Source organism: Myotis lucifugus, unplaced genomic scaffold (genome assembly GCF_000147115.1).
Source record: "Myotis lucifugus unplaced genomic scaffold, Myoluc2.0 scaffold_221, whole genome shotgun sequence".
NCBI lineage: Eukaryota > Metazoa > Chordata > Mammalia > Chiroptera > Vespertilionidae > Myotis > Myotis lucifugus.
This window is the reverse complement of record NW_005871269.1, coordinates 45,601-72,274: the sequence shown is the minus strand read 5'-3', so window position 1 is coordinate 72,274 and position 26,674 is coordinate 45,601. Positions and strand designations below refer to the sequence as shown.

At 42.9% G+C, this 26,674-nt stretch overlaps 1 protein-coding gene across 1 annotated transcript in view; it reads left to right on the top strand.

Annotated features, from left to right (window-relative positions):
* Window positions 1-26,278, top strand: part of SLC24A2 (solute carrier family 24 member 2) — a 217,701-nt gene extending 191,423 nt beyond the window's left edge. Inside the window, 5 exon segments of the mRNA XM_014463772.2 lie at window positions 3,259-3,402; window positions 12,307-12,396; window positions 20,286-20,452; window positions 24,393-24,432; window positions 24,434-26,278. Coding sequence (XP_014319258.1) covers window positions 3,259-3,402; window positions 12,307-12,396; window positions 20,286-20,452; window positions 24,393-24,432; window positions 24,434-24,643 — 651 coding nt within the window. The 3' untranslated portion in view covers window positions 24,644-26,278.
* Window positions 26,279-26,674: the final 396 nt, after the last annotated feature.

Genomic DNA, 26,674 nt, shown 5'->3' with positions numbered 1-26,674 from the left:
CTCTCCTTTCCTCTCTGGAATCAATAAAAACATATAGTTTTTTTTAAAGAATAGGTTGTTGCAAGGTCAAAGCCAGCATGCCCCAACTCCAGGAAAAGTTGGAAAACCAGTGCCTGAACCTCAGCAGGCTCTCCCCAGGCCTAAGACTAATGAAATGCCAGCAGCCCCAGTTTGGGCAAAGGCAAATGGGTACCAGACTTGGAACGGTTTGTTGGTGTGTGTGTGTGTGTGTGTGTGTGTGTGTGTGTGTGTGTGTGTTGTGTTTTTTTCCACTTTCTAACCATTTCACAAGCTGTTTCCCATTGAACCAGAGTGAGACTGCACTTGGAAAAAAGACAATTTCCCCTAAACTATGCTGACAGCCTTGCTCCCTAGACACCTCTGGAATCCACCCCAGGGTTTTGGGCTCTTGAACTTCTCTGTAGCAGCAGGACTGGTCCCCCACGAGGCTATGAAGTTCCCACGAAGAGCACTGTTTGTATAGCCTAAGACACAGTCTCTCCTGGTCCATTTCTGCCCTAGCAACAACCTCCCCAGGTGCAACTTTTGGAAGCTGTACAATATAGCTAATTGTTTGCATTGGACAGTAGTATGTTTAGAGCTTACGCCTCTAAACAGACAACTATTTTCTGCCATTTGCTGGTGGCACTGCCTGCCTGGTGACTTTGGCAGATGGGGAAGGAGCTAATCCGTAGGTTATGAGCAGAAGGGCTATTGATGAAATGTCACCATCTGTTGGTGTCATTAAAATGATCTGAGTCATAAAGAGTTGCTTATGTTCTTTTGTCACAAAAAGGTTAGCTTAGAGTGTAGAAGAAGTTGCTAGATTGCAGACGATCAGCTTGGTGAGTCTTCAGAGAAGTGCTGGGATCCCCTGACAATAAAACCAACCATCCCATGTGAGACCAGGGACCTATTTGGAAGGATGCAATGCCTCGACTCTCCCATGGTCCTCCCCATTTTGAGGCATCTATCAGGTGGGCAGGGAAAGTCGGTTATTTGGGTTAAACAGAAAAGATGATCATATCTGGGAGGGAACAGTTAAAATGCACCTGTCTCCTTCATCTTCACTGGCCTCATTAACAGAGATTATTCAGGTAGCCAGCTGACACCTTGAGAGACCGAGATCTCAACTGGGGATGATATGTGCTCTATCTGCTGCATCTCCCGGGAGGATATGGGGTGGGTGGCTCAGAAGGGGAACCAGGACAGCACGCCCATGCCTCCCTCATGGGTGGGAGCCCTCAGGATGAGGAGAGAAAGCAGTAAGTGGACCACATCAAATTGCATAGCAAAGAAACCAGCTTTTGGTTTGGTTGAGTGTATTGATTTTCTGGTTTCAATTTCATTGGTTTCTGCTCTAATATGTTAAAATCTTTTCCTTTGCTTACTTTGGGTTTAATTTGCTCTTTTTCATTCTGGTTGCCTAAGGTAGGAACATAGATTATTCATTTTAGATCTTTCCTTTCTCCCAACATGTTGCATAGCAAAGGAATGGAAAATGTGAGGCGTATATTTAATGAGGATCTGGACGACCAAATTAAACTGCGCCAACTTCCTAATTCTACCTTGTTACCTAATCCTCTTCATTCCAGCCTATTTGCTGTTTATAAACTATTTTACCCACTGCCAAGGACATATGCCCAATGAGAAAGAACCTGTTAAGACCTATCCTGTCTAGTATGACTTAAGATTCCTTTTTAATTATTGTTATTATTTTTAACTTTAACTCCTGGAGAGAGCGTGTGGGTGATTGGGTAAACCACTACTCCTTTTGGCACCTCTCAGATTTAAATTATAAGTAAACATAACACTCACACCCAGCCCGGCCTCTCGTTGAGCCCTTACGCCCTATCCCACCGCCTGCACCTGCCCACCGGCCAGCTCCTTCGGGAGAGGGGCGCCGGTGGAGTCAGTGCTGCTGCTGGAAATAGTGCGCGATGCTGGAAGGAAGAGCCACGGGCAGCGCTGCATGAAGCCTGTGCGGGTTATTTATATGGCCTCCAAAGGAAGCATCCTGGAAAAGTTCCTGATGATATTTTTAGATCAGATGCTTGGTCCTGCTGCCGCACTTTCATTTCTAAACAAGCAGGGATGGAAGTGATGGATGCTGTCTGCAGGGCTGTTTCGGAGGCTCGGGGGGCCCATCTGACAGGCTAATGGTCATCCCGCCAGGGCCCAGATCCGCCGTCTGTCTGTTCTGGCTCCGGGACTTCAGGAGCTGCTGACGTCAGCAGGTGATGAATAAAGCCCTGGCTGCCTGCTGCCACGTCTGAAAGTCTGACGTTCTCCCAGCTCTGGGGCCGCGTGCAGGTGACAACCCCAGGCTCCATGTCCTGCTCGACTTCCCAACCCTGTGTCCGCGGATGGATGGGACACATGTTTGCATAATCAGCCTTTGGCTAGAAGTAAAATGGTTTAGGATTTACTAGTAATGAGATGATCAAACTGGTTAAAACTCACAACCGCACAGTAATCCGTGGGCCAGTGAAGGGAGTTGAGTATTGTTACTGAATTATTGCTGTGGTTACTTTCATTTGCCCACTCAAAATCAGTGCTATTAATCTATCAATAAATAATTTTTTAACAAATTTAATAGCCCTAGCCGGTTTGGCTCAGTGGGTAGAGTGTCGGCCCAAGGACTGAAGGGTCCTGGATTCAATTCTGGTCAAGGCGCATGGTGAGGCAACCAAATTGATATGTCTCTCTCACATCAATGTTTCTCTCTGTGTGTGTCTCCCCCTTTTTTCCACTCTCTCTCAAAATCAATGAAAAATATCCTCGGGTGAGGAGGATTAACCAAAAACAAAAACAAAAACCATTTCATATTCTTCCCAAGGATTTCTATGATGAATCCTTTGGCTCTGTCCTCAAGGAGAAGGGAGGAGGAGGAGAAGGTGAGTGTCAGGTCTTTTGCTCTGCAGATATGATTTCTTGTGAAAAGCTCCTGGGTCACAGCTGTAGCCAGTCCAGGTGAATGACCAGTTCCATCTGAGGTGCTAAAGAGTGTTCAGGGAGGAAAGAGAACGTTCTGAAGTCCTCATGGCGGGGCATGGTATTGTCTGTTCCTCGAATTCAGACTGTGGCGGGTGGGGCTCTCTTACAAACCTAAGAAATGCATGGAGGAAGCTGCTGGCATGAGCCAAGAAAACTCCTGAAGTGGCGCGGAGCCTCCGCCCTGCTCTGTGCTCTGGCTCCTGCAGCCTGTGGACATGATCATCGGTTCAGTTTTGTGTGTTTCTCTCTCCCTCTCCACAGCAGACCGCAGAAACGGGTGACGACGAGGATGACCAGCCTCTCAGCCTGGCCTGGCCCCCCAACCCCCGCAAGCAAGTCACGTTCCTCATTGTCCTCCCCATCGTGTTTCCTCTCTGGCTTACCTTGCCTGATGTCCGCAAACCTGTGAGTAAAGCCTTTTTGAATCGATTCCTTCTTTGAAAGCACAGTATATGACAGGATGCCTCGTCTGCTTCTATTTGTCTTAAATGGAAAAGGGGGTAACATATATACTAGTACATGCGCATGCTTACAGATGCCTGAAGTTTATCTGGACTGTTTGCATTATTGGTTCCACATAAGAAACCACCCCAAAACTTAGTCGTGTGAAACCACCATCATGTGTTCCAGGAATTTGAATAGGGCACATTGGCGATGGCTTGTCTCCGCTCTGCCATGTCTCTGGCCTCAGCTGAGAAGAGTGACATGGCTGGAGGCTGGAGGCTTCTCCAACTGAGCAGAGATGATTCAAAGGCTGGATGCAGCCGGAATCGTCTATTGGGAAGCCTAGGCGTGTCCTCTCCGTGTGACTGGGGCTTCCTCAGGTGTGGTGGCCTCAAGACAGGCAGGTGTCTTCCATACAGAGCAGGCTTTGAGAGTAGGTGTTCCAGCAGCACAAAGCAGGAGCTACACGGTGTCCGATGCACTAGTCACAGAAGCCGTGTAGACTCAGTGGAGCTGCACATTCCTGGTCAAGGCAGCCATAGTTTGTCCTGATTAAAAGTGAGGAGACAGAAGGTCTACCTAAACTATATCGGGTCCTAGAGTGTATGACACTCTGGAGAGGAAGAGCGTCACAGCATTTGCACACATGTTTTAACACCACCACAGCATTGTCCCTGAACACTCACATTTAGTTGAATATTTATGTCCATGGATTACTCATTTGATTCAAAAAGTAATTTAAAGAAATGCATTCATGTAGTACAAATGTTTGCACGTCTGATCTCCTTCCTGTATTGTTATCATTACTGCCATCAATATTCTTTTCTGCAGTTAGTAATGTACTGGGTGCTGTGAACATAATACCATCTTATGATCAGCAAAGTACAACCTGAATGTAGATGAAACCAAAAGAACACCCCCTCCCAGTGTTGTTAAACTGGGTTCTAAGGCCATTGCCCCAAAGAGTGAAGGAATTACTGAAAAATAAGAAGAAAAGGCTCTACTTGTTATTACAGCCTTGTAGACACATACTCACTCCACAAAAGTGTATACCTATCATGTATCAGCTTCTGCCCTAGGTATTTTCAATAAAGCATATTGTGGAATCTCAGGAACAACTGGTATGAGAAAAATACATATCCTATATAATAAAAGGCTAATATGCAAATTGTCCCCTTGGGAGTTTGATCGCTAGCTATGATGTACTAGCGGCAGCCAGGGGAAGGAAGGCCCCGATTGGCCCTGATCGCTGGCCAGGCCTAGGGACCCTACCCATGCACGAATTTCGTGCACCAGGCCTCTAGTGTGTAAATAATTGGCATAAGTAGAAAGAAACTTAGGTACAAAGAAATTAACTAACTCATGCCTGGTCACTTCCCAGGGGAGGGAGCTGAGATTCAGTGTCAGGCCCCAGTGACCACACAGCGTGAGCTTCTCATATTTCATGATGCCAGAAGGTGGACATCTGAAAGCATTATTTCTGAAAGCATTTGGAATAGACTACTGTGGTAAAATCCAACATAATTTAGCGTAACTCTTGAGTCTTATGATGATCCACTTTCCTCACTTGAAAAAGACCAAAGAAAAACCCTGTCCCATTAGCCTGACCTATAAAAAAATACAGCCTGTTGGAGAGCCATGTCTTGTAAAGTTCAGGCCAGGAAAGGACCCCCTAGTGCCGTGGTCGGCAAACTGCGGCTCACGAGCCACAAAGAGTGTGGCTCTTCCTAAGCCTTAGGAGTACCCTAATTAAGTTAATAACAATGTACCTACCTATATAGTTTAAGTTTAAAAAATTTGTCTCTCAAAAGAAATTTCAATCGTTGTACTGTTGATATTTGGCTCTGTTGACTAATGAGTTTGCTGACCACTGGCCTAGTGTAAGGACGCCCTGTCAGACTCCCAACAGAAGTTTCCTAGTAAAGTTAAAGCAGCAAGTAGCAGAGCACCTGCTCTCTGCAAAGGCTGGCCTCCTGGAAACCCAGAGCCCAGCAGCTGGGATGTGTGCAGTTTCTTCCTGGCTCACATCACATGGCATTTCCGAGATGTGCGTGCTCACTTGCGCCCACACACTCACTTGCGTCCTCTCTGTATTTCCATTTCTCCGTTTAGCCCAATGCTTTTGCTCAGCCCCAGGGAGGAAAATAGAGTGAGAGACATGTTTTTGTAAATCCCCGCAGCAGGCCTCACTGTGGCACAGCCCAGAGGAGAGGATGATTGGCTAATAAGAGGATGTCAGCACACAACTGGGAAAAGTGCAGGGATGGGAAAAACATGTTAATAGCTGGAGGCTCTGGGTTCTCAGGGTCAGGTGGGACTCCTAGAGAAAAGGCTGGCAAGGTGCTCATCCTCTGCATCGTCTGAGCTGGAGGCTGACAAGGAAGCTGTTCGAGAAGATCCAGCTCTCAACCAGCAACTCCTGGACAACAGTCAAGACTCTGCTGTGGCAATAGTTACCTGGAGCAGCACGACTATGCTGGCTGATGCTACAATTCCCAGGGGCGCAGAGCAAAAAAATGCAGCTGTACATATCCCTCTCCTCTGCAGGACCACTGGCAGGTCACTCACTGTACAGGCAGCATGAGAGCGCTCCCCTGCAGCCTGGGCCACGTTAGCCAATGGGGCGTCTGCTCATTGCAGCCCCAAGTGCCATCCCTGGCGTGGACTAGATGTGCCCTGTCTGTTTCTGAGTATACTATGTGCTCTCCCGAGCAGAAATGAGACACACACACCCGCCCCCCACCCCCCCCACACACACACACAGAACATTTGATTGGTTTTAGAGTTCTTCAGCAAATATTTATTGAGCACCTATTACATGCCAAGTATCAGACTTGTGCCCTAAAAGAGATATGAAGACACAGAATTCACAGTTCCCACCTTTAAGGAACTCTAAACTGAGTACAGGGAGCAAAGCATGGCCACATGGAACTACAGAGCAAGACTGCACAGCTGTGTCGGTGAGAGGAGCCAGACTTGAACCCGGGTCTGCTGACGCCACGGCATTCTCATTCTACCATGGTAAACGGCGGTGGTTTTACCCAGCAACTCATGAGCAGCACAACCTTGAGAAAGTCACTTCTCATCTCTGGACCTCATGTTTTCTCTTCTGTGAAAGACAGGGTGGAAGACCTCTAGATTCCCGGGCAGCCGTGACCTTCTGTGATTCAGGAAAGCATAAAGAGATAGCCATCAGGACGGTGTTTAAAGTGACCGCACAGCCCGTTTGCCCAGGGCAGTCCTCAGTTACTGTGGGTACAGGTTTGGAAGTTGAACTACGTGGTTACCCTTTACATACAGGAAATGCCAAATGAAAGGAAGCATGCTACTTCCTCATGTACTGCCCCAGGGCCTCTTGAAAAATTACCCAGGAAGAGGAGAGAACAAGTCAAAAATTATTAATTAGTAGACATTTGCTACTCCTCAGGGCCTGGCAGCTCTGCCTCCTCAGTGTCGTTTTTTGTTTTGTTTTGTTTCCCATCACCATTTAGCCCCTCCATCCTCCTCAGTAGGTTTTGAATTGCCCATGGAGATGAACATCCAAACCTTGACAATAATTACAAAGAAAACACGACTTTTTTTTTAAAACGTATACATCCACTTTCAGAGTAAATGGCACTCCCGCTTGTTTTCATTTCCACTTCATTTATATGCAAATGATGCGACAGTGTTTGTTGTATTATATACGCTTCCAGCTCAGATAATTAGTCTGGGCTTCACTTTTATAGTTTCCTTAAATTAGTGGCTTTGTTTTGAAAGTTAAAAAAAAAAACTAAAATGTAAACCTTAATGAGGAACATGTCTCTGATGAAAATTGAAAATAATAAAGGAAATAAAGACCCAAAAGATAGATCCTTTCATGGCGTAGGATGGGTGTTCTTGTAAATCAAATGAGATATCAAAACATGACTCATCAGAGCTAGGAAGGTACCTGAGAACGCAGCAAGGTTTTTGCTATTTTTATCACACATTGATTCATTCACCAAGTAGATTTATTATGTCTACCATGTGCCCAGCACAGTTCTAGCAAGGAGTAAGTGACCACTGAACCCAGAGAGCGTAGTGATTGTCCAAGCACACCCAGCTAATAAGAGGTAAAGCCAAGACTCCAGGTCTCTACAGTCACCTGCTCCTCCCTGAGTTTCAATTTCCTAATCTCTTAAAAAAAAAAAACAATATGAGGATAATATACTCAAATAATAATGGCCATTGTTATCTGTGCACTTACTGTGTGCCTGGCACTTTGCTGGACACTTTATGTGCATGAGATCCTCAGACTGACTAGATATTGCTATTCCCCCATTTTACAGATGAAGAAATTGAGGCTTAGAGAGATTAAATAATTTGTCTCAGGACACATCACTGGTAATTGGTGAGCAAGAATTTTTTTTAATATGTTTTTATTGGTTGTTGGGTTTTTTTTTAGACAGGAAGGGAGAGGTATATAGAGATAGAAACATCCATCACAGAACATTGATGGGCTGCCTCCTGCACGCCCCTTACTAGGGATCAAGCCAGCAACCCAGGCATGTGCCTTGACTGGGAATTGAATGGTGACCTCCTGGTTCATGGGTTGACGTTCAACCACTGAGCCACACTGGCCGGACATCAGCAAGGATTTTAATGCCTATCCTATTAATCTAGAAACCATACTTTTAATCTTTAATAGGATTGTTTTTGGAGAACTTTGTTAAATATGTACGCCCCAGAATCTTCCACCGAGTAGATGCTCAGTGAGTATTTGTCGAGTTTAAATTAGTAAGGATATGGCTAATTTGTGCAATGAGCTAATGTTCAGCAACGTTTTGCAAGCCAAGAAAATATCACTCTGATGTACTAAAAGCTTCTAATGAGAACATTAGCTGTCAATTATACAAGGAAGCCATTACATTGGGAACAAAATGGCCGGCACACGGACACAATTTGCTTTTTGCTAATTAGCGTTAGGCCCATCCCAGCAGATGTCAGGATGAGCCCCCATTACTAACCATAAATTGACATGGCAGCCCTTGTCTGCAAGGGCTATTTTCTTCCCTCCATGGAGACGGTAACTAAATAACTGCCCAGGTGCTGCTGAGCCGTGATGCCTGGAATGAGGCCATAGAGTCCAAATGAGGGGAATCGTTCAGGAAAAAAATGAAAGAAGAAGGAATAACCTGGGCTGTGAGTCTGGAAATGGTAAGGTAGTTTGACAGTTGGACAGCGCTGAGCCAAACTGCTGATGCTCGAAGGGAGATGCTTCCAGAGCAGGGACAACAGGGAGGCTGGGGGCGGCAGATGGCCACGCAGCTGGGATGCTAGTCTACACTTCCCTGATGCTCTTTATACTTTCTGGCTTTCAGAGCATAGGCTAGTGTTATAATGATGGTGATGATTATGTGTCTGTGGCTGGGTATATTTTGAGTGTTACTGGCCCTGTTTTTCTTTTGGAAAGAGTCGCTATAACCTAGATGTTGGGAACACCTGCTGTATAGTCAGACAGACCTACTTTTGAATTTTATGTCTCGTTCAAGACCTGGGTACAGAGTAGGTGCCAGGTTTACCTACCCCAAGTTAATGATGAAGACCTGAAAAGTCACCCGAAAAAGTTATTTTTAACCCTTTTTTAATGATCCCCAAATATTACACTAGATCAAGGTACATTTCAGTGCTCTTTCATTATTAATGGGCTTCTTGATTAAGAATCATAAGCACCAAGTTTTGAATTAGAGAGGTTTTCACTAATACTGATTTGAACTTAGTTGCTTTAAATCCTTAGTCTGATGCCTGACTTTCTACCTTTTGACCGGGAATGTTCTATGGTTCAGGGATATTTTTTAGATGAGAAATATATTCAAATGATTTGATTCTGAGTTGTGACATTATATCAATGAGCAGACATGCAAAGTTATAAAAGTTAAAATAATAACTACATACTTAGTAAATGAGCTAAGCTGGAAAGGGAATGATCTATGAAATGAGGACCCTCCCGGGATACCCAGTACATGTGCCATCCCATCAAGTATGGAGATGGTGCTCCATTCCCCTCAACAGGATGCTCAGAATCAAGCTCACTGACTGCTGTTCAACCACATGTGTGGCCCCACCCTTCTCTTCCCTGTGTCAGAGCGGGGCCATAGGAGATGAAACCCTCATCGCACTTGGGATCCCGGAACAGTGACCGTGACCAGAGGAAAAGGATGAGGAATCAGCTAAATGCTTTGCAGGGAAAACTTGATTTCTTAGCAGTGGCAATCCTGAGGCTCAGGGAATCTGGTCTCCACGATCCAGCTGAACTCCCAGTTTTAAAGGAATTTGCTTTCTAAAGTGGGTATCTCCAATGATCCCACTTCTGGGAATATATCCTAAAAACCCCAAAACACCAACCAGAAAGAATATATGCACCCCTATGTTCATAGCAGCGTTATTTACAATAGCTAAGATTTGGAAACAGCACAGGTGCCCATTAGTAGATAAGTGGATAAAAAAGCTGTGGGCCATTTACACTATGGAATACTATGCAGCTGTAAAAAAATGAGGAAAGGAATCTCTTACCCTTTGGGACAGCATAGATGGACCTGGAAAATATTATGCTAAGTGAAATAAGCCAATCTGAGAAAGACAAATATCACATGATCTTACTTATTTGTGGAATCCAATGAACAAAATGAATTGACCAACTAAATAAGACCCAAAGCATGAAGGCATGAAACAGACTGACATACCTTGATGTGGGGTTGGAGACAGGAGAAGAGATAAACCAAAGAACTTATATACTTATATGCATAGCCCACAGACACGGGCAATAGAGTAGTGAAGACCTGGGAGGGGGGGAGGAGCTAGAACAGCGGTTCTCAACCTGTGGGTCGCGACCCCTTTGGCGGTTGAATGACCCTTTCACAGGGGTCACCTAAGACCATCCTGCATATCAGATATTTACATTATGATTCATAACAGTAGCAACATTACAGTTATGAAGTAGCAATGAACATAATTTTATGGTTGGGTCACAACATAGGAACTGTATTTAAAGGGCCAGAAGGTTGAGAACCACTGAGCTAGAAGGACAGGGATAAGGAGGAAGGGGGGAATGGGAGATATCCGTAATACTATCAACAATAAAAAATATATTTAAAGTGAATGTCTCAATCATCACTTTGAAAAATGGATTACTTTTTCCCATAACCTGTTAAACTGCTCATATCCCCAAAGGGGTCTGAATCTTTGACCAAAATATTTGAGAGATGGTAGAGGTGGGGGGCAGTATTTGAGAATAAGCTTGTGGCTACTCACTGTGGCCTGCTGTCTCCCCAGTTTCATCAAGCCCACTGGTCTGCCCGATAGCCCAGCTAACGAGTGACCCCAGAAAAGCCACAATCATTCAAAGAGAGACATGATTATTGTGAAATTTAACAGAACTGTGTGAATGACAATAAAAACATATTGAAAACTTGAAATTAGTAAAGAGAACATAAGCCTGGTTTAGAGCGATAGAGACTGTGTTCATCTTATGGATATTCAAAAGATTGCCGTGCACAAGTTTATCTTTTCCTTTTAATGGATTTCTCAGAAGCCATAGCAAAAAGTGTTCTACATGATTGCCCAAGGTCAGCCCTTCAGACAGCTGAGATAGCTTTCATCCCAGTCAACTCTGGGATTCATTTCTCTGGACAAAATTGGATGGCATTATCAAAGCAAAAAATAGATTGTTTCTCAAAGTAGAAAGCTTTGAAATAAAAAGTGTTTGGCAATAATAGGTGATAGGCTCTTAAAACATTTTGCAAAAAGGGCCTCCACAGAAAAACCACTAACAATAGGGCAAGCCTGGATTTCCCTTTGGTGGGGTCAGGTAAGAAACACTGCATTTTGAGTGTCTGATTCCAGCTGATGTTTGAAGGAAACTTTAAAAGTGCTCGCACTTACAGGATCATCGAACAGACTGTCAAACCTCAGAGGGAAGGCAGGGGAGGGTGGGTAGGGGGAGGGGGAAATAAGAGGTCAACCAAAGAACGTGTATGCATATAAGCATAACCAATGGACAGACAATGGGGGTGGGGTGAAGGCCAAGGCTGGGGGGGGCAGGGGTAAGCTGGGAGAGGACAATGGGGGGAAGGGGGACCTATGTAATACTTTCAACAATAAAGAGTTTTTTTTAAAGTGCTTGTACCGTAAGCCTGAGGTTGCACAAAGTCCAGCGGTAGAGACAGAAATGGACATAATTAAAGATGGAAAACATCCCAGGAGTGTCCACTCTGCCAACCCCAAGGAGAGTCATACAGTTGGGCATCTGTATGTTCCTGTCCCTATGAGTGGTTCAAATGTCCCTGACTGGCCATGATCAGGGATCTATAGAAACCGTGGTGATGGCTTTTTCTGTGTGGCTTTTCCTAACCACTCGTGGGACTGTAAGATGAGCCACTCTGTTTTTGAATTCTTCCTGTTTCTTGTAAAATGTAATTAATCCCATAGGTTTTGTGGTATGTGGATTATTATGATGCATGGGTTGAAGTAATAGAAACTGATTCTGATGAACTTGAGCGGGAGGAAGAAAAGGGAGCAGGAGAGGGAGGGAGGATGTGGGGTAGTTAATAGGTTGAAGGCGAGGCTGAGAAACCAGGCCTTGGGAAGGGCATCTGAGCATCCAGCAGCAGAAGACATTCTCTTCAGGAGAGTTCCATCTCAGGCACTAGCTTTGCAGTGATTTGGCTCTAATCAAGTTCACATTCCCCAGAATCTTACTGTCCCAGCTTGCCCAGGGGTGGTCAGGGCCTTTTGATTGCCAACCCTACCAAGACGGCCAGCTGCATCGGTGGATTTAGCTGTGGACTATCAGATCCACTCAGTTGATAGAACTGACGCTCTCGCCTCTCCCTGGTTCTCTTTCAGTCAGCAAGGAAGTTTTTCCCCATCACGTTCTTCGGCGCCATCACCTGGATCGCAATATTCTCTTACTTAATGGTCTGGTGGGCACACCAGGTAAGACCTTGACCGTGGCGCCATCTGCCTGGTGTTGCTAAGTTGTTAATCAGTGTGTTTGCTTTCTGAGACTGTCACAGCAGTATTGTGTCTGACGAGACAACTTAAATATTCCAGGACTAAAGGAATTTACCCCACTTAACTTTCCCGTGTCTCCTGGCCTTTCCCTGGAGCGTGAAGTCAGAAAGCTCCGGTCAGGCATGTGGAGGGAGGAAGGCAAACCGAGCTGCTTCTTGCCCTCTGCAGCCTGAAACCAAGCCAGCTCAGGCCTGGGAGGGATGTTGAGGTTCTGCCTGACTCGGTAGCCCTTACTTTCTCTTCAGGAGTTAACCGGCCTTCCTTTTTTTTTTTTTTTAATTAATCCTCACTCATTGATTTTTTATTATTATTATTTTAATTTTATTGGGGTGACATTATGAACAAATAGGTTATATGTGTGGATTACTAATTTACAAAATCTGTATATAGGACCATGTGCCCACCACCCAAAGTCAAATCCTCTCCTGTCACCTCATATTAAGACCCCCTTCTTCCCCCACTCCCCCTCCCTCTGGCAACCACCACACTCTGTTTGTGTACATAAGTTTCAGTTTTATATTCCACATATGAGTTAAACCATATACTTCTTAGCTTTCTCTGTTTGACTTATTTCACTTCGCATAATGTTCTCAAGGTCCATCCATGTTGTTGTAAATGGCGCTATTTCATTCTTTCTTACGGCCGTGTAGTACTCCATTGGGATGTTGAGGTTTTGCCTGACTCAGTAGCACTTACTTTCTCTTCGGGAGTTAACCAGCCTTCTTTTTTTGTTGATCCTCACCCATTGATTTTTAGAGAGAGTAGAAGGGAGGGGGAGAGACAAAGAGAAACATCGATGTGAGAGAGACACATTGATTGGTTGCCTCCCACTCATGCCCCGACCAGGGCCATGCCCTGGACCAGAATCAAACCCAGGACCCTTCAGTCTGTGGGCCAACACTCTGTCCACTGAGCTAAACCAGCTAGGGCCAGCCTTTCTTTTTTTCAATTACAGTTGATGTTCAGTATTATTTTGTATTAGTTTCAGGTATACAATCATATACTTCACAAAGTATTCCCCATCATATTTCTAGTAATCACCTGGCACTGTACACAGTTATTATAATATTATCTACTATATTCCCATGCTGTGTATTACATCCCATGACTATTTTGTAACTACCAATTTGTACTTCTTAATCCCTTCACCTTTTTCACCCAGGCCCCCAACACCCTCTTGCCTCTTGCAGCCATCAGTCTGTTCTTTGTACCTATGAGTCTGTTTCTGTTTTGTTTGCTCATTTATATTGTTCTTTAGATTCCACATGTAAGTGAAATCATATGATATTTGTCTTTTTCTGACTGACTTATTTCACTTAGCATAATACCCTCTAGGTCCTTCCATGTTGTCACAAATGGTAAGATTTCTTTTTAATTTTTTTATGTCCAAGTAATGTTCCATTTTATATATACACTACAGCTTTTTTATCCACTCTTCTATTGATGGGCTCTTGGGTTGCTTCCATATCTTGGCTATTGTAAATAATGCTGCAGTGAACATAGGAGTACATATATTCTTTCGAATTAGTGTTTTGGGTTCCTTTGGATATAGACCCAGAAGTGGAATCGCTGGGTCATAAGGCAGTTCCATTGGCTCTTGGGAAAAGACCAGTCATAATGCCTATCACAAGACTAAACTCTCAGTAAGTGTTTGTTTTAACACATGAATGAAAGAATGAGATGCGAAAGAAGAGAAAATAGTGGTAACCATTATTGATTGTGTACTGTGTGCCAGGCAACTCACATCTCTTTGTCCTTATAATCTTGACAATAACCCTTGACAATTTGTCCATAAGTACAAATCCTATGAGGAAGGAACTATTATTATTCACAGTTTACAGTTAAAAGAGTTAAGCTTAAAGCTCATAAGAAAATTGCCCAGGATCATATAGGTAGTAAATAGCAGACCTGAGATTCTAACCCCTGCTCTGAAACTCCAGAACTTATGCTTTTAATCTCAATTATAAATTACCTAAATTACAAACTACCCACTTTGTTTTATTATTATATTAGCCTTCACATTATTATACTTTTAAACATAAGTAAAATATAGCAATTTGAAATAAGGAAATACATTCCTTCAAGAACATATATGGAAAGATATCTCAACAAATGGTGCTGGAATAACTGGGTTTCCATATGGCAAAATAAATGAATTTAGATTAGAACCTATTTTCAAACCTATATACCTGATAAAGCACTGTATCCAGGATATACTAGTATAAAAATCCCCTAAAGCTCAATAATAAGAAGGCAAGCATACTGCATCCTAATTTTAAAATGGGTGAAAGATTTGAATAGCTATGTCACCAAAGAAGATATGCAAATGGCTAATAAACACAAGAAAAGATGCTCAACATCATTATTCCTTAGAGAACTGCAAATCGAAACCACAATGAGATACCACTTCACAGTCACTAAGATGGATGGATGTAATTAAAAAGACAGCCCAAAACAAGTGTTAGGAAGACTGTGTAGAAATTGGAACCCTTTTATATTGTTGGTAAGAATGTAAAATAGTGCAGTCACCTTAAAGAGCAGTTTGGCAGCTCCACAAAATTTTAAGTATAGAGTTACCATATGATCAGTGATTCCACTCTTGATGTATACCCAAGAGAAAAGAGAACATCTACACAAAAATGTGTACACACATATCCATAGCAGTATTATTCACAATAGCCCAAACTGTAAACAACCCAGATGTCCATCAACTGATGAACAGATAAGTAAAATGTGATCTATCTATGTGATGGAATAATATTCCACAGTAAAAAGGAATGAAGTATTGATACATGTTACAATGTGAATGAACCTCTAAATTTTATGCTAAGTGAAGAAAAGCCAGTCACCAAAGATCATGTGTTATGTGACTCCATTTATATGAAATGTAAAAAAATAGTCAAATCTATAGAGACAGAAAGTAGGTTAATGGATGCCTTGGTTTGGAGAAGGAGAAGGGAAAATGGGGAGAGACTGATAATAGGTATAGAGTTTCTTCTTGGGAATGAAAAGGAATTATGCCATGAGCAGTGGTTAGAGCAACGGCCCACACACAGAAGGGTCTCGGGTTCGATTCCTCATCAAGGGCACGTACCTGTGTTGCAGGTTCGATCCCTGGCCCTGATTGGGGCACATGCAGGAGGCAGTCGATCTCTCACATCTATGTTTCTTTCTCTCTTTCTCTTTCTCTCTCTCTTTCTGCCTCCCTCCTTCCCTCCTTTACTCCTTCCTTCCCTGCCTTCCTCTCTCCTTCTCCCTTTCCCTCTCCCCTCCCTTCCATTTTCTCTAAAAATCAATGGAAAAAATATCCTCAGGTGAGGATTTTTTTTTAAAGTAATTTAGGGAATCACTAACAAAATTTACTGAAAATATTGGCTGATATACCCAAAGTTATTCCTACAAGGTATTTTATATTATTACTATCATAGTTATCTTAATGACATTTGACTTCAGATTATTCTTCTTGGATATTTCCTCAAAATCAGCGTCCCCTGAAGAAGTTCTTTTTGCCCCTAAGTCATTATTTTCCATATTCATTGAGAGACACTTGCTACCAATTCCTGGCAAAAAAAATTACTGCAGAGGTGGGCTGCTTCTCAGCCTTCAGATTTCCAGCTAAAATGATGGCTTTTCCTAATAATCATTTTTATTCTTTCATGCACTGATAATGAAAAAGCGGGGTTTTTCACTTGCTGGAATACGTTGTTTTATAGCTACTTCTCTTTGCCATCCTAGAAAACATTATTGTACAGGCTTTCACCATTTTCTTTTCAATGCTCATCTTTACTCCACAAGCTTCTTTCCTTTTCATTCTCTTGTAGAAAAACATAAACAAAATGCCTGGAACAATAATAATTACAGAAAGTCCCAGAAATGTAAAGAGAAGCCTCGCTTTCCAATAATAGATGAGAAGTTTCTCTTTCTTTCCTCCCATAGAAATGTGTTTCTCTTTCAAAACATCCACACAGCTGATCACAATAGCAGACTCTGTTCTGAGAAGTGTAGCTCAAATTCTAATGTTTGTACTTTTGAACTCTAAAAGCTATAAAAATAGCAAGAACACCACTTAGTGCTCAACTGTTTTGGTATCCACAGTTTTACCAATAATAAATCCTATTTGATACCCTTATTTGACTACTATTTGGCCACATATGCTTTATGCATATTTCCCTTTGTATTTGTTCTTTTTACATAGTTTTTGCGTCGTGTATCTTTTTCTTAGTAGATTTCATGGGTGATGAAAACCTGTGGTTAAAATCTATACTGCATCTAGTATGAAAAGTTAATTCTAAAAGTCAACTAGGACTCTATGTCTCTGTTTAGCCAATATGACATTTTTGCAAATCCTCCTTAAACCAAGAAAGGGAACTGCATCACAGAATATTAGGAACAGCACGGGGTTTGGATTCTGAGTGCTTCTATCATTTGCTATTAAAAATCAAGGAAATACGCCCCCCAAAAGGCTCCTGGTGTTCTTTTTAGCTCTAACTTTCTCTGATGCTCCCCGAAGTGATCTGGATGCTGTCCCATCCATGCACCCATCACCTTGCCTCTGGGCAGCCAGAAGTCCCTTCAGTGAAATTCACTCAAAACGAGCTTAAGTAGAAATTCTCCTTCAGTAAAAGTGTTTCTAGAGCCACACAGATTCATCGGAGGTTTGATGAACAATGAAAATTCTTCATTATTCGTGTGATTTCCTACACTGTGGACTGACCCCACTAAACCAACTTCTGCTTCTGCTGGCTGTACATTGATAAATGGGAGAGGGAAAGGAATAATGTCTGAGTTATCATAGCTCATATTTATGGAACATTTACTTTACATCTGACGATGTGTTATTTGCTTTATAAGCATCATCACATATAATTATCACAACTCTAAGGTGGATGTTATTAACCCCATTTCACAGATGGGAAAAACTGAGCCTCAGGGAAGCTGGCTAGTTGTACTAGGAGTGATAGGCTAGGATTTGCACACAGAGTTCTTTGTATCCCAAGGCGACACTCTTAACCACACCACCACTCTAATTCCTGCATTTTTCTGTCTGCACTGGCATTCAAACTCCAAATATAAATTGATTTTGAAATAGTCACCGCTTGAGAACTCCCTCTAAGAAGTTAAATTATTAAGCATATTAAATAGATGGGAACTTATTGAGGGTGACAACCATTTAGTCAGCTTCTTTGAAAATGTTTCACTCCAAATCTAACAAAAAAGGTAAGTCATCAAGGAGAACATTTTGCTCAAATAGGGCACTTAAGTTTTTCTAGAAGAATCAGTGAAAGACATGCTAAAAAGGGGACTTATGAAATACTTTCAACAATAAAGATTTTTTTTAAAAAAGAAAAACATGCTAGTAAAATCACCTATGTATGCAGCTTGCTTTGTTTATTCAGCAGATATGCAAGCTGTGCTCTGAGTAATAGGGAGGCCATAGCAATAAGGCAACCACCCTTTGTGCATGGAGCTTCCTTTCTCATGGGAGCCAGGAATTTGTGCACCATGAGGACAGGGCAGACTAGTGCTACTCACCAGTCTCTGAAGCAGGCATGACCAGCAAAATAAAAATAACTCCCAACTATGCTTTAAAGCTAGTGAGAACTAAGCTATCACTTATAAGTCAAAAGAGGGATTTAGCAATGTGCTTATTCTAGTCCCTGAAAATCTTTAAACTTACATCCTACTTCGGTCCTTTAAGTTTTTTTCAAAACTTGTGGACATCATCAGGTAGGCTGTTGGAAACCAAGTTGAAAGCATTATCTTAAAGGTTTTCAGTTCACCAACTTCAGAAAATATATGAAGTTTTTCAAAGTCCCCAAAAGACAAACAAGTTGCTCAAGAGAATGGAGGAGCTTCCATGTGAGGCTAGACCAAGCATGTCAAACTCAAAGGCTAACATGGGCCAAATAAACAAGGTTTAAGTTTATGTGGGCTGCAAAAAAACCAAAAGCTTCAATTTTCATAGAAACATAGGTTTATTTTGATAGAGACATGCTGAATACAAAGGGCTGAGATAAATGAGTTATTGTTAACATAAAATAATAGAACATTTTAATAAAAATTAATTTTTTTCTTGAAAATTAACTACCAGACACTGAATATAACTGCACAAATTAATAAGCATAACACAAATAAACCTATTTTTCTTGTTCTCCGAAAGCAAAATATTTCCTGTTGCACACACCAAACAAGTCAGTACAAGACTAATGATGTGGCAATCGGCTGCTAAAATATTCGCTGCTAGTATTAGTGGAGAGAAATGATGCGCCTGTGTGTAAGGTGCATAAGTGAAATGAATGCAACACGATTATAGAAATCAGTCATTAGCGAATGTTGTAGTTCATTATTAATTATGTATAACAGGATATTGTAAAAATTAATTTACCAAATTTTTATTAAAACGTTTCTTACATACCGTTATATTGGCTGGTCCGCAAAAATATTCATTGTGGGCCACATGTAGGCCTCGAGTTTGACATGCTTGGGCTAGACCAGTGGTCGGCAAACCGCAGCTCGCGAGCCACATGCGGCTCTTTGTCCCCTTGAGTGTGGCTCTTCCACAAAAATACCACGTGCAGGTGCGCACGTACAGTGCGAAGTTGACTTAAAACTTTAAGTAAAGTTTATTAAGTTAATTTTAGGGAACATTGTGGAGTGAAAGAAGATATAGTGTCAAGGATTGAGAAAGGTATGTTGAGATGGTTTGGACATATAGAGAGGATGAACGAAAGGAGATAGACAAAACAAGTATACAAGACGAGTGTAGATGGGAGAGCTGGAAGGGGTCGACCTCAGCGAACATACCTCAATCAGATTGAGGACGTTTTTAGCAAAGGCCAGCTTAGGAGTACCCTAATTAAGTTAATAACAATGTACCTACCTATATAGTTTAAGTTTAAAAATTTTGGCTCTCAAAAGAAATTTCAATCGTTGTACTGTTGGTATTTGGCTCTGTTGACTAATGAGTTTGCCGACCACTGGGCTAGACCAACTATGCATGATCAAACTCCTCAGTCTGTAAAAGTCAAGACCAAAAGAAAGTATAATTGCTCCCCTGGCCTTTCAATAATGTGTGCCATTTACTAAGGGCTTTTCCACAAATTATCACTTAGTCCTCACAACTACCTTGAAGGTGGGTATGACCCTCACCACTTTATACGTAGATAAGAAAGGGAGGATCAAGCACATTGCACAATGCATTCATTTAGCAATAGGTCAAGTACTTAAATGCCAGCCTGTAGATCAGGTCCTCTGATTCCCTAAACGACAGTTTCTTCATTGCTGCCTTGCTGATTTCACTATATGTTTCACTTCACTATATGTTCTATATTATCAAAGCAAAATCAGCCAGAAAGTTTCCTCTGGAAATGGTAGTTTTAAGTGTTATGGACACTAGGATATGTTCAGGAAACGTGAGGGTGCTGGATGTAACTCTTTAACCTTCAGTGGTAAATCCAAGGACATCTGCCACAGAATTTGGTGCCATTGCCAGGCACTGACCAGTTGTTTTTTTAAACTATTTTCTGCTTCCTCTGCCCAGTCTTAGTAAACCATATAAAGACTTCCCTGTGTAGCCTTTTTTGAGATTATCTATCTAAACCTTATGTGAATATTCCCAATCTCTTGGGTCTGAGTATCATTAACAAATAAACTCTATGGCAATGATTGTAGCTCATTCCTCTTTATCATTTCAGTGCTCAGCACAGCCCAGAGGAGGAACTCATTAAAAGGGTGTTGCATTGAAATGTATGTGGTTTGAATGGTTTTGTGACTACAAACTCTCACATGTTTGTCCCTGTCATCACTTTTAGGTGGGAGAGACAATTGGCATTAGTGAGGAGATTATGGGTCTGACCATCTTGGCTGCTGGGACCTCCATCCCTGATCTTATCACCAGTGTCATAGTGGCCCGGAAGGGGCTTGGGGACATGGCTGTATCCAGCTCTGTCGGAAGCAACATTTTTGACATCACCGTAGGGTAAGTAGAGACAGTTCTATAAAGATGCACATCAGCTTCATCGCTGTCTTTGCTTCTGTGAAGACATGACCAGGATCTCTGAACCCAACACTAACCGATGTGAATAGGAAGTAAAGACTCAGAGTACCATTTGGTGTCACCAATTCCATTTTTCATTTTCAGAAAACTTAATGAGGAATAAGTTATCCCTAGACAGGCAGAAACACATACCTGCATACGGAGTGAAAGTTGTAGGAAGTATTTTAAGAGAATTTCACTTCTGTGATTGCATTGGCTACATGTTATGTGATTATTCAATAGGCAGGCATGTCTGAGATGATCTAGTAGTTTCACTATATGTTTTTTCATATTCTAATTCTAAATAAAGTCCCTATAGATCTCAGGTAAGATTTGGATTATAAAGCAGATTGGAACAAACAGAGACCCGGCAAAAATATCTCATCTCCTTCCTTGGAAAGGGCTAGCAGGTTCGCATTATCATTTGTTTATCTGTGCTAGGTGTTTTGAAAGTCAGAAGATGAGATCTGTTCTTACAATTCAGCAGACTGGAGTTCTCAATGGGAATAACCTCTGAAGTGGCTCACACTGGGGAGGGGTGCTGTTACTTCTGTCATTTCATGTAACAGTCAAAAGTAAAGTTAGTCTGATGAATAGCCTTCAGTGGCAGCCCCCTGAGAAAGTCAAACATGGGGTGTTCTCCTGTATACCCAGGAGAACTGGGCTCTTGACACTTGAATCTGGAAACTCGCTAAAATGGATCTGCTCTCTCATTGAACATTTTTGATATTGTTCTCTCTTACACCTCTCCATCACCTAATATATATGACAGTAATTTTTCATTCAGTGTCTACAATGTGCATTGTACATACATTTTTACCCAGTTAACCCACACAGAGATTCATAAGGTATTTTATCATCCTTGTTTTTCAGATAAGGAAACTGAAGGGTGCAGAGTTCATAGTAAAAGAGGTAGCTGGGATTTGAAGAGTCTGTGCTTTCAAATGTAGACTATCTGTACATAAATCCTGCTTTGAGCTTCCACTGTCTAAACCACCTTTAAGTTCCAAAGGCGCCCTCTCCTGCCATACTTCCTTTCTTGACTGGCCCCTGTCACTCAAGAGCCCTCCCTGCCTGGAAAACTCCAACTTATCCTTCCAATGTCAACTAAAATAAGGGCTTCTCTGATTCTCTTGGGCCTGAACTCTTGTCATGGTCATGTACATCAGTCTGCCTGCTAAACTGAACTCCCCAAGAGCAAGAACTCACCAAAGCCTAATACATTGCCTAATGCATAGTAGTGGCTGGACAAATGTTTGCAGGATGGATGGATGGATGGATGGATGGACGGACAGACGGACAGGCAGATACCTTGAAAGGTGTATGTTTCAAAGGAAGGTTATCCCTAATATAAATAGTATTTCTCAGTTCCGCTACCTACACTGAAGTAGTTTCCTTGGCCAATCTCTTGTAAAAAGGAAAACAAAATGTCCTATAGTATAAAAGAGAAAATCCTAAAAACTGGGGAAAATTACAAGTGTTCTAAGTCATATTTGTCAAGTTTTTTAAAAATAAATATTCTAGGAAATCGCAAAATGTTTTTTGTTCATAGTTCTTAAATTGTATATTTAGTAACAAATGAAAGTTGAAAGAAAAATCACCCCTAATCCAGTAGTAACCCAAGAACAACATTAGCTTTTGTATGTTTTCTTCCAAATATTTCGCAGTTTTCTTAGGGAATATTCAGTTTTATCTTCTTAGAGGGCTTTTCTTTTTCCATTTTAAAGGCATTTATGCCTGGCATGGGGTAGGCATCTATTAGCAAATTACTAAATCAACCATTTTTCTAAGCTTCTTCATAGCTCTCATAATTAACATTTTATGGCTCTAAAATATCCCATGCTGTTGCTTTTCAGTTTAACCATTATCCTTTAGTAAGGCCTTTCTATATTTTCTAATTTCCTGCTATTATGAACCGTTTTATGCAGAAAAAAACTCCTCTTTTAATCATTTTAAATAGGATAAATTCTTTCAAGAAATATTGATGAGTTAAAGATTGTGAGCATCTTAATGGCTATTGATGTATATTTTCCCAAAAGTCTTTCCCAAGAGTTTATACCAATTTACAATGTTTTGGTAAAAGTTCATAGTCTTGCTTTTATTTTCTTTTTACTTAAGATTATTACATATTCATGGAAAGGATTTAGACAATACATATAAAGCATAAATATAAATCACTGATAATTCATCACTACTTAACAAGTTCCCTATTATTAGAGATTTAAGGTATACCCAGTTTTTCACTACTCAAAATAACACAAATTATCATTTTTCTGGATAAAGTTATATCTGCATTTTGAATTATTCACTATGCTCCATCCCGGACAATAGAACTGATAGGTCAAAGGTATGAAAAATGTCATTTTTCCCAAAGGGTTTTTGCCTATTTGTGGTGCCATTGACCACCTCTTTACCAGAACTACTCTGAGTGTGTGTGTGTGTGTGTGAGAGAGAGAGAGAGAGAGAGAGAGAGAGAGAGAGAGAGAGAGTCTTAACAAGCTATGGAAAGTGTGTAAATAGAATTGCCCAGGGCAAGTCCCAGGAGAGGTTTTGGTATCATCAACACCAGCACTCCCCTCCCCTTTGCTGACTTCCCATTGCTGATCGCAGGTTGCCGGGGTGCCCCCTCCTGCTGAGAACTGGAATTGCCCCCATTCCCTGCAGTGGCTGAGTGGAACCCTCCCCTCCTGACATCTCCACTGAAGTAAGCACCTCCTAGACAGGTTCTTGTGAGCAAAGTGCCTATAAATGATCACCATGAGGCAGTTATCCACCACTTCAGCGTGGCCCAGGTTAACACATGTTCCTGGATGGGGGCCCGCATGTGCCAGGCTCTGGGAGTTCAAAGATACATACGTATGGCCTCTACCTTCACATGCACTCTCTCCAGCAGAGGAGACGGGTGTAATCTCACTGTCCCTTTGCTCATTGTTTCTTTCAAGCTCCGTGCTTCTCCTTTGGAGAGCGTTGTGTTTGGAGAGGGTGCTGCCTCTTCCACACAGCTGAGGCCAGGCCGAAACGGAACCTCCCTGAGCCCTAGGCTGTGCAGAGGGCTCAGCCCCTGGGTGGCAGGGTTCCGTTTCCCCGGAGTCCCACGTTTCCAGCCATGTTCCCTCCAGAGGGGCCTAGCCCACTCTCGTGGTGCACCTGGCAGCTAGCTCCTCTCCTGTCTTCAGAGTCGCCATTCTGGTTAGGAAACAAAAGATGTTTCCATATGTTAAGCCAAATGCAAAAGGAGAGAACAGTGATAAAAATCCATAATAAAGTTTTTTTAAATCACATCACGGATGTAAGATACTGTCTTCCTCAGAGCTTTCAGAAAGGTCATTTTTAGTGAAAAGGGTGTCCCATCTTTTCCAACATAAACTTCAGGCAGCTCCATGGCATTGGCCCCACCATCAGCATTCATTTTCACTAGCTTTTTAGGTTGTTAATTAAGTCATTGCCATTTCTCTCTCCATTTAGAAAGAATAACTTTTCCATCTTCACTGCTGATTTCCATATCTTTTCTCCATTCGTCTTCTCCTCCTCTCACCCGAATGCTCCAGGTCACCCCTGGAGGTCTGAGAGTGACATTTCCATCTCAACTAGGGATGATTATTTCAAAACCAATTCAGAAACCACCTGCCGCAGTCATGTCTTTGATCGGATCCAACTGGAGAACACCTTCTCTCCATGCTCCCTCATTCGGTGGGGACGTAGATAAAGGTTTTTAAAACTCGCCTGACTTCCTTTGTGACTTCCAGGCCAGCCATGCCCAAGTCATAGTGAGCCTAACAAGACACCCCTTTCCCAGTATAGATTCCACGAAGCTAAGGTAACCTCACCTGCCTCCTTCACCCTGTCTGCCTGCCCCCTGCCAACCCTGTCCTCTCGCCCGCAGGCTCCCGCTGCCCTGGCTCCTGTACACCATGATTCACAGGTTTCCGGCCGGTGGCCGTGAGCAGCAATGGCCTCTTCTGTGCCATCGTCCTGCTCTTCATCATGCTGCTCTTCGTCATCCTCTCCATCGCCCTCTGCAAGTGGCGGATGAACAAAGTGCTGGGCTTCATCATGTTCGGCCTCTACTTCGTGTTCCTCGTGCTCAGCGTCCTCCTCGAAAACCGGATTCTCATGTGCCCGATCTCCATCTAGAGGGAAAGCCATATCTTGAACCAGCAGCCCGGGTGGGCCCCCCACCCCGCTCTGGGTTCTAGACTCCCTGATGTCTGGAGAAGAGGCAGCGGGCACCCAGCCCGGGCATGTGGCGGGTCCCTCCATGTGGACGTGAGGAGGGGTGGACCCACAAGGACCTGCCGCTTCACAGGCTGCTGCCACCCTGGCCTGCTGCAATGGCTTCATGCGAGAGGCAGAGGGAACTGTCCATCCGAGGCTTCTCTGCACTCACCACTGACAGGTACTCCTCGCTGGTCGGAGGTACATTCTCGGCAATGATGCAAACAAGGACAGAGCTGCGTGTATACCTATACGATATACAGAGTATAAATAGATGCACATGAGCACACCGCCTGTTCCTGTACTATACCTCCCCTTCCACACCTATAGAGTAATACACACCTATACACAAACAAAGAAATACCATATATATAAAATTATATATATATATAAATACACATGCATCTTTTCAGGGATAGCTCTAATATATTTATAGTATCTATCTGAAGAGGGGCATCAACCTTCTGTGTGAGCTTTACCTCTTAAGGGCAAGAGGTACACCAATGGAATCATTGCTGTGACCTTCTGCCTACCTTGGACTTCCTGGAATCCTGCCGGGTAAGGGGGATGCTTCAGGGACATAGGTTTCAGGAGAGAGGGCTGGGTGGAGAGGGTCTGTCGTGGTCCTGGGTTGAGCCCTCCAAACATTTCCACAAGCCAAACAAAGAAGACTCTCTGCCTACCCCACAGGGTTACCTGGGACAGAAGGAGGTCAAACCCAGGTTTGGTGGACACTGGTTTGGGGGCAGAGGGACGGTAACCAGGGTTGTTGTTTTTGGTTTGTTTTAAATATATATACTGCCCCAGCATGTAAGTAGAAACTATGATTGCAAACCAAATTAGCACTCTTCTAGGACAGCGAGACTATATAAAATGAACCTCTGCTGTTCCCATGCATGTCCCATTGCCATCAAAGGAAGGGAGGCAAGTATAGACGCAGTTGTCATGTAGACACATTTTGATGCTAAGGGCTCTCATATAATCCAAATGCTGCCCACGGAGCCTGGATATATAATAAGAAATTCCATCCAGTAGAGGCGCTTAGTGAGACTTGCCACCGAATGGGAATGGAAAGCATAGCTCTTTAAAGCATCTTCCAGTGTGATCATAAAGGGCTTCGGTGTCTGAAGAAATCATTACTCCTTAAATAGAGCTCAGTTGACTCTGACCAATACTGCTTGGGTTGAGGCAGCGTAGAGATGTTTGGGGAGGAATTTGCACACGAGGAATGTTTCTGAGTCCTCGGTGGAGGGGTGCCAAGACCAGGATTTAGTTAAAGTTCATGCACCATCCATGTTTCTCCTGCCATCAGGACCCCACCTGGGACTCTCTCTAGCTTACAGAGTACACAGGCTATCCTCGACAGCTTCTTCACACTGGCCCCCAGCCAGCCCCGCCAAGGTGTTGATTTCCTGATGTTGCTCAGCATTCATGGGGTAGTTTCATTCCATTCATGCAGCGCCCCCAGGTTCTGTTTGACACCGTGTATGATTTCTCAGATCTATGTGAATAGAAAATAAAACCAGCAGGAAAAAAAACGGCCTACTACACTGATGGAAAATACGCAGTCTTTCATTTCCCCGAGTCACCCTTTTCCTAAAATCAGTTGAAAAAGTCCGATGAGGATGGCTCATTCTTTCATACTCATCCTACACCTAAGCTGGCACACACCCCATATGGGGGCTCTCCCACTCGTGTTCTCGTCTCCAGGCTATTGTGTCACTGACACTGCTGTGATTTAGTTGTGAGCACAGACCTCCTAGCATAGGGAGACAGGATGCAGACAGAACTCACCGCTGAGAAAAAGAGGAAGGGGACCTGGCATCCAGATCAAGCTCAGTATTCCTTCCACAAAAACCTCGGCTCACTGCACAGGGCCTGGCAGTAACAGCCAGTGCCCATCCTTGCTCCTCACCCACATGCAAAAAGCGCTTCTAACGGAGACCCCTG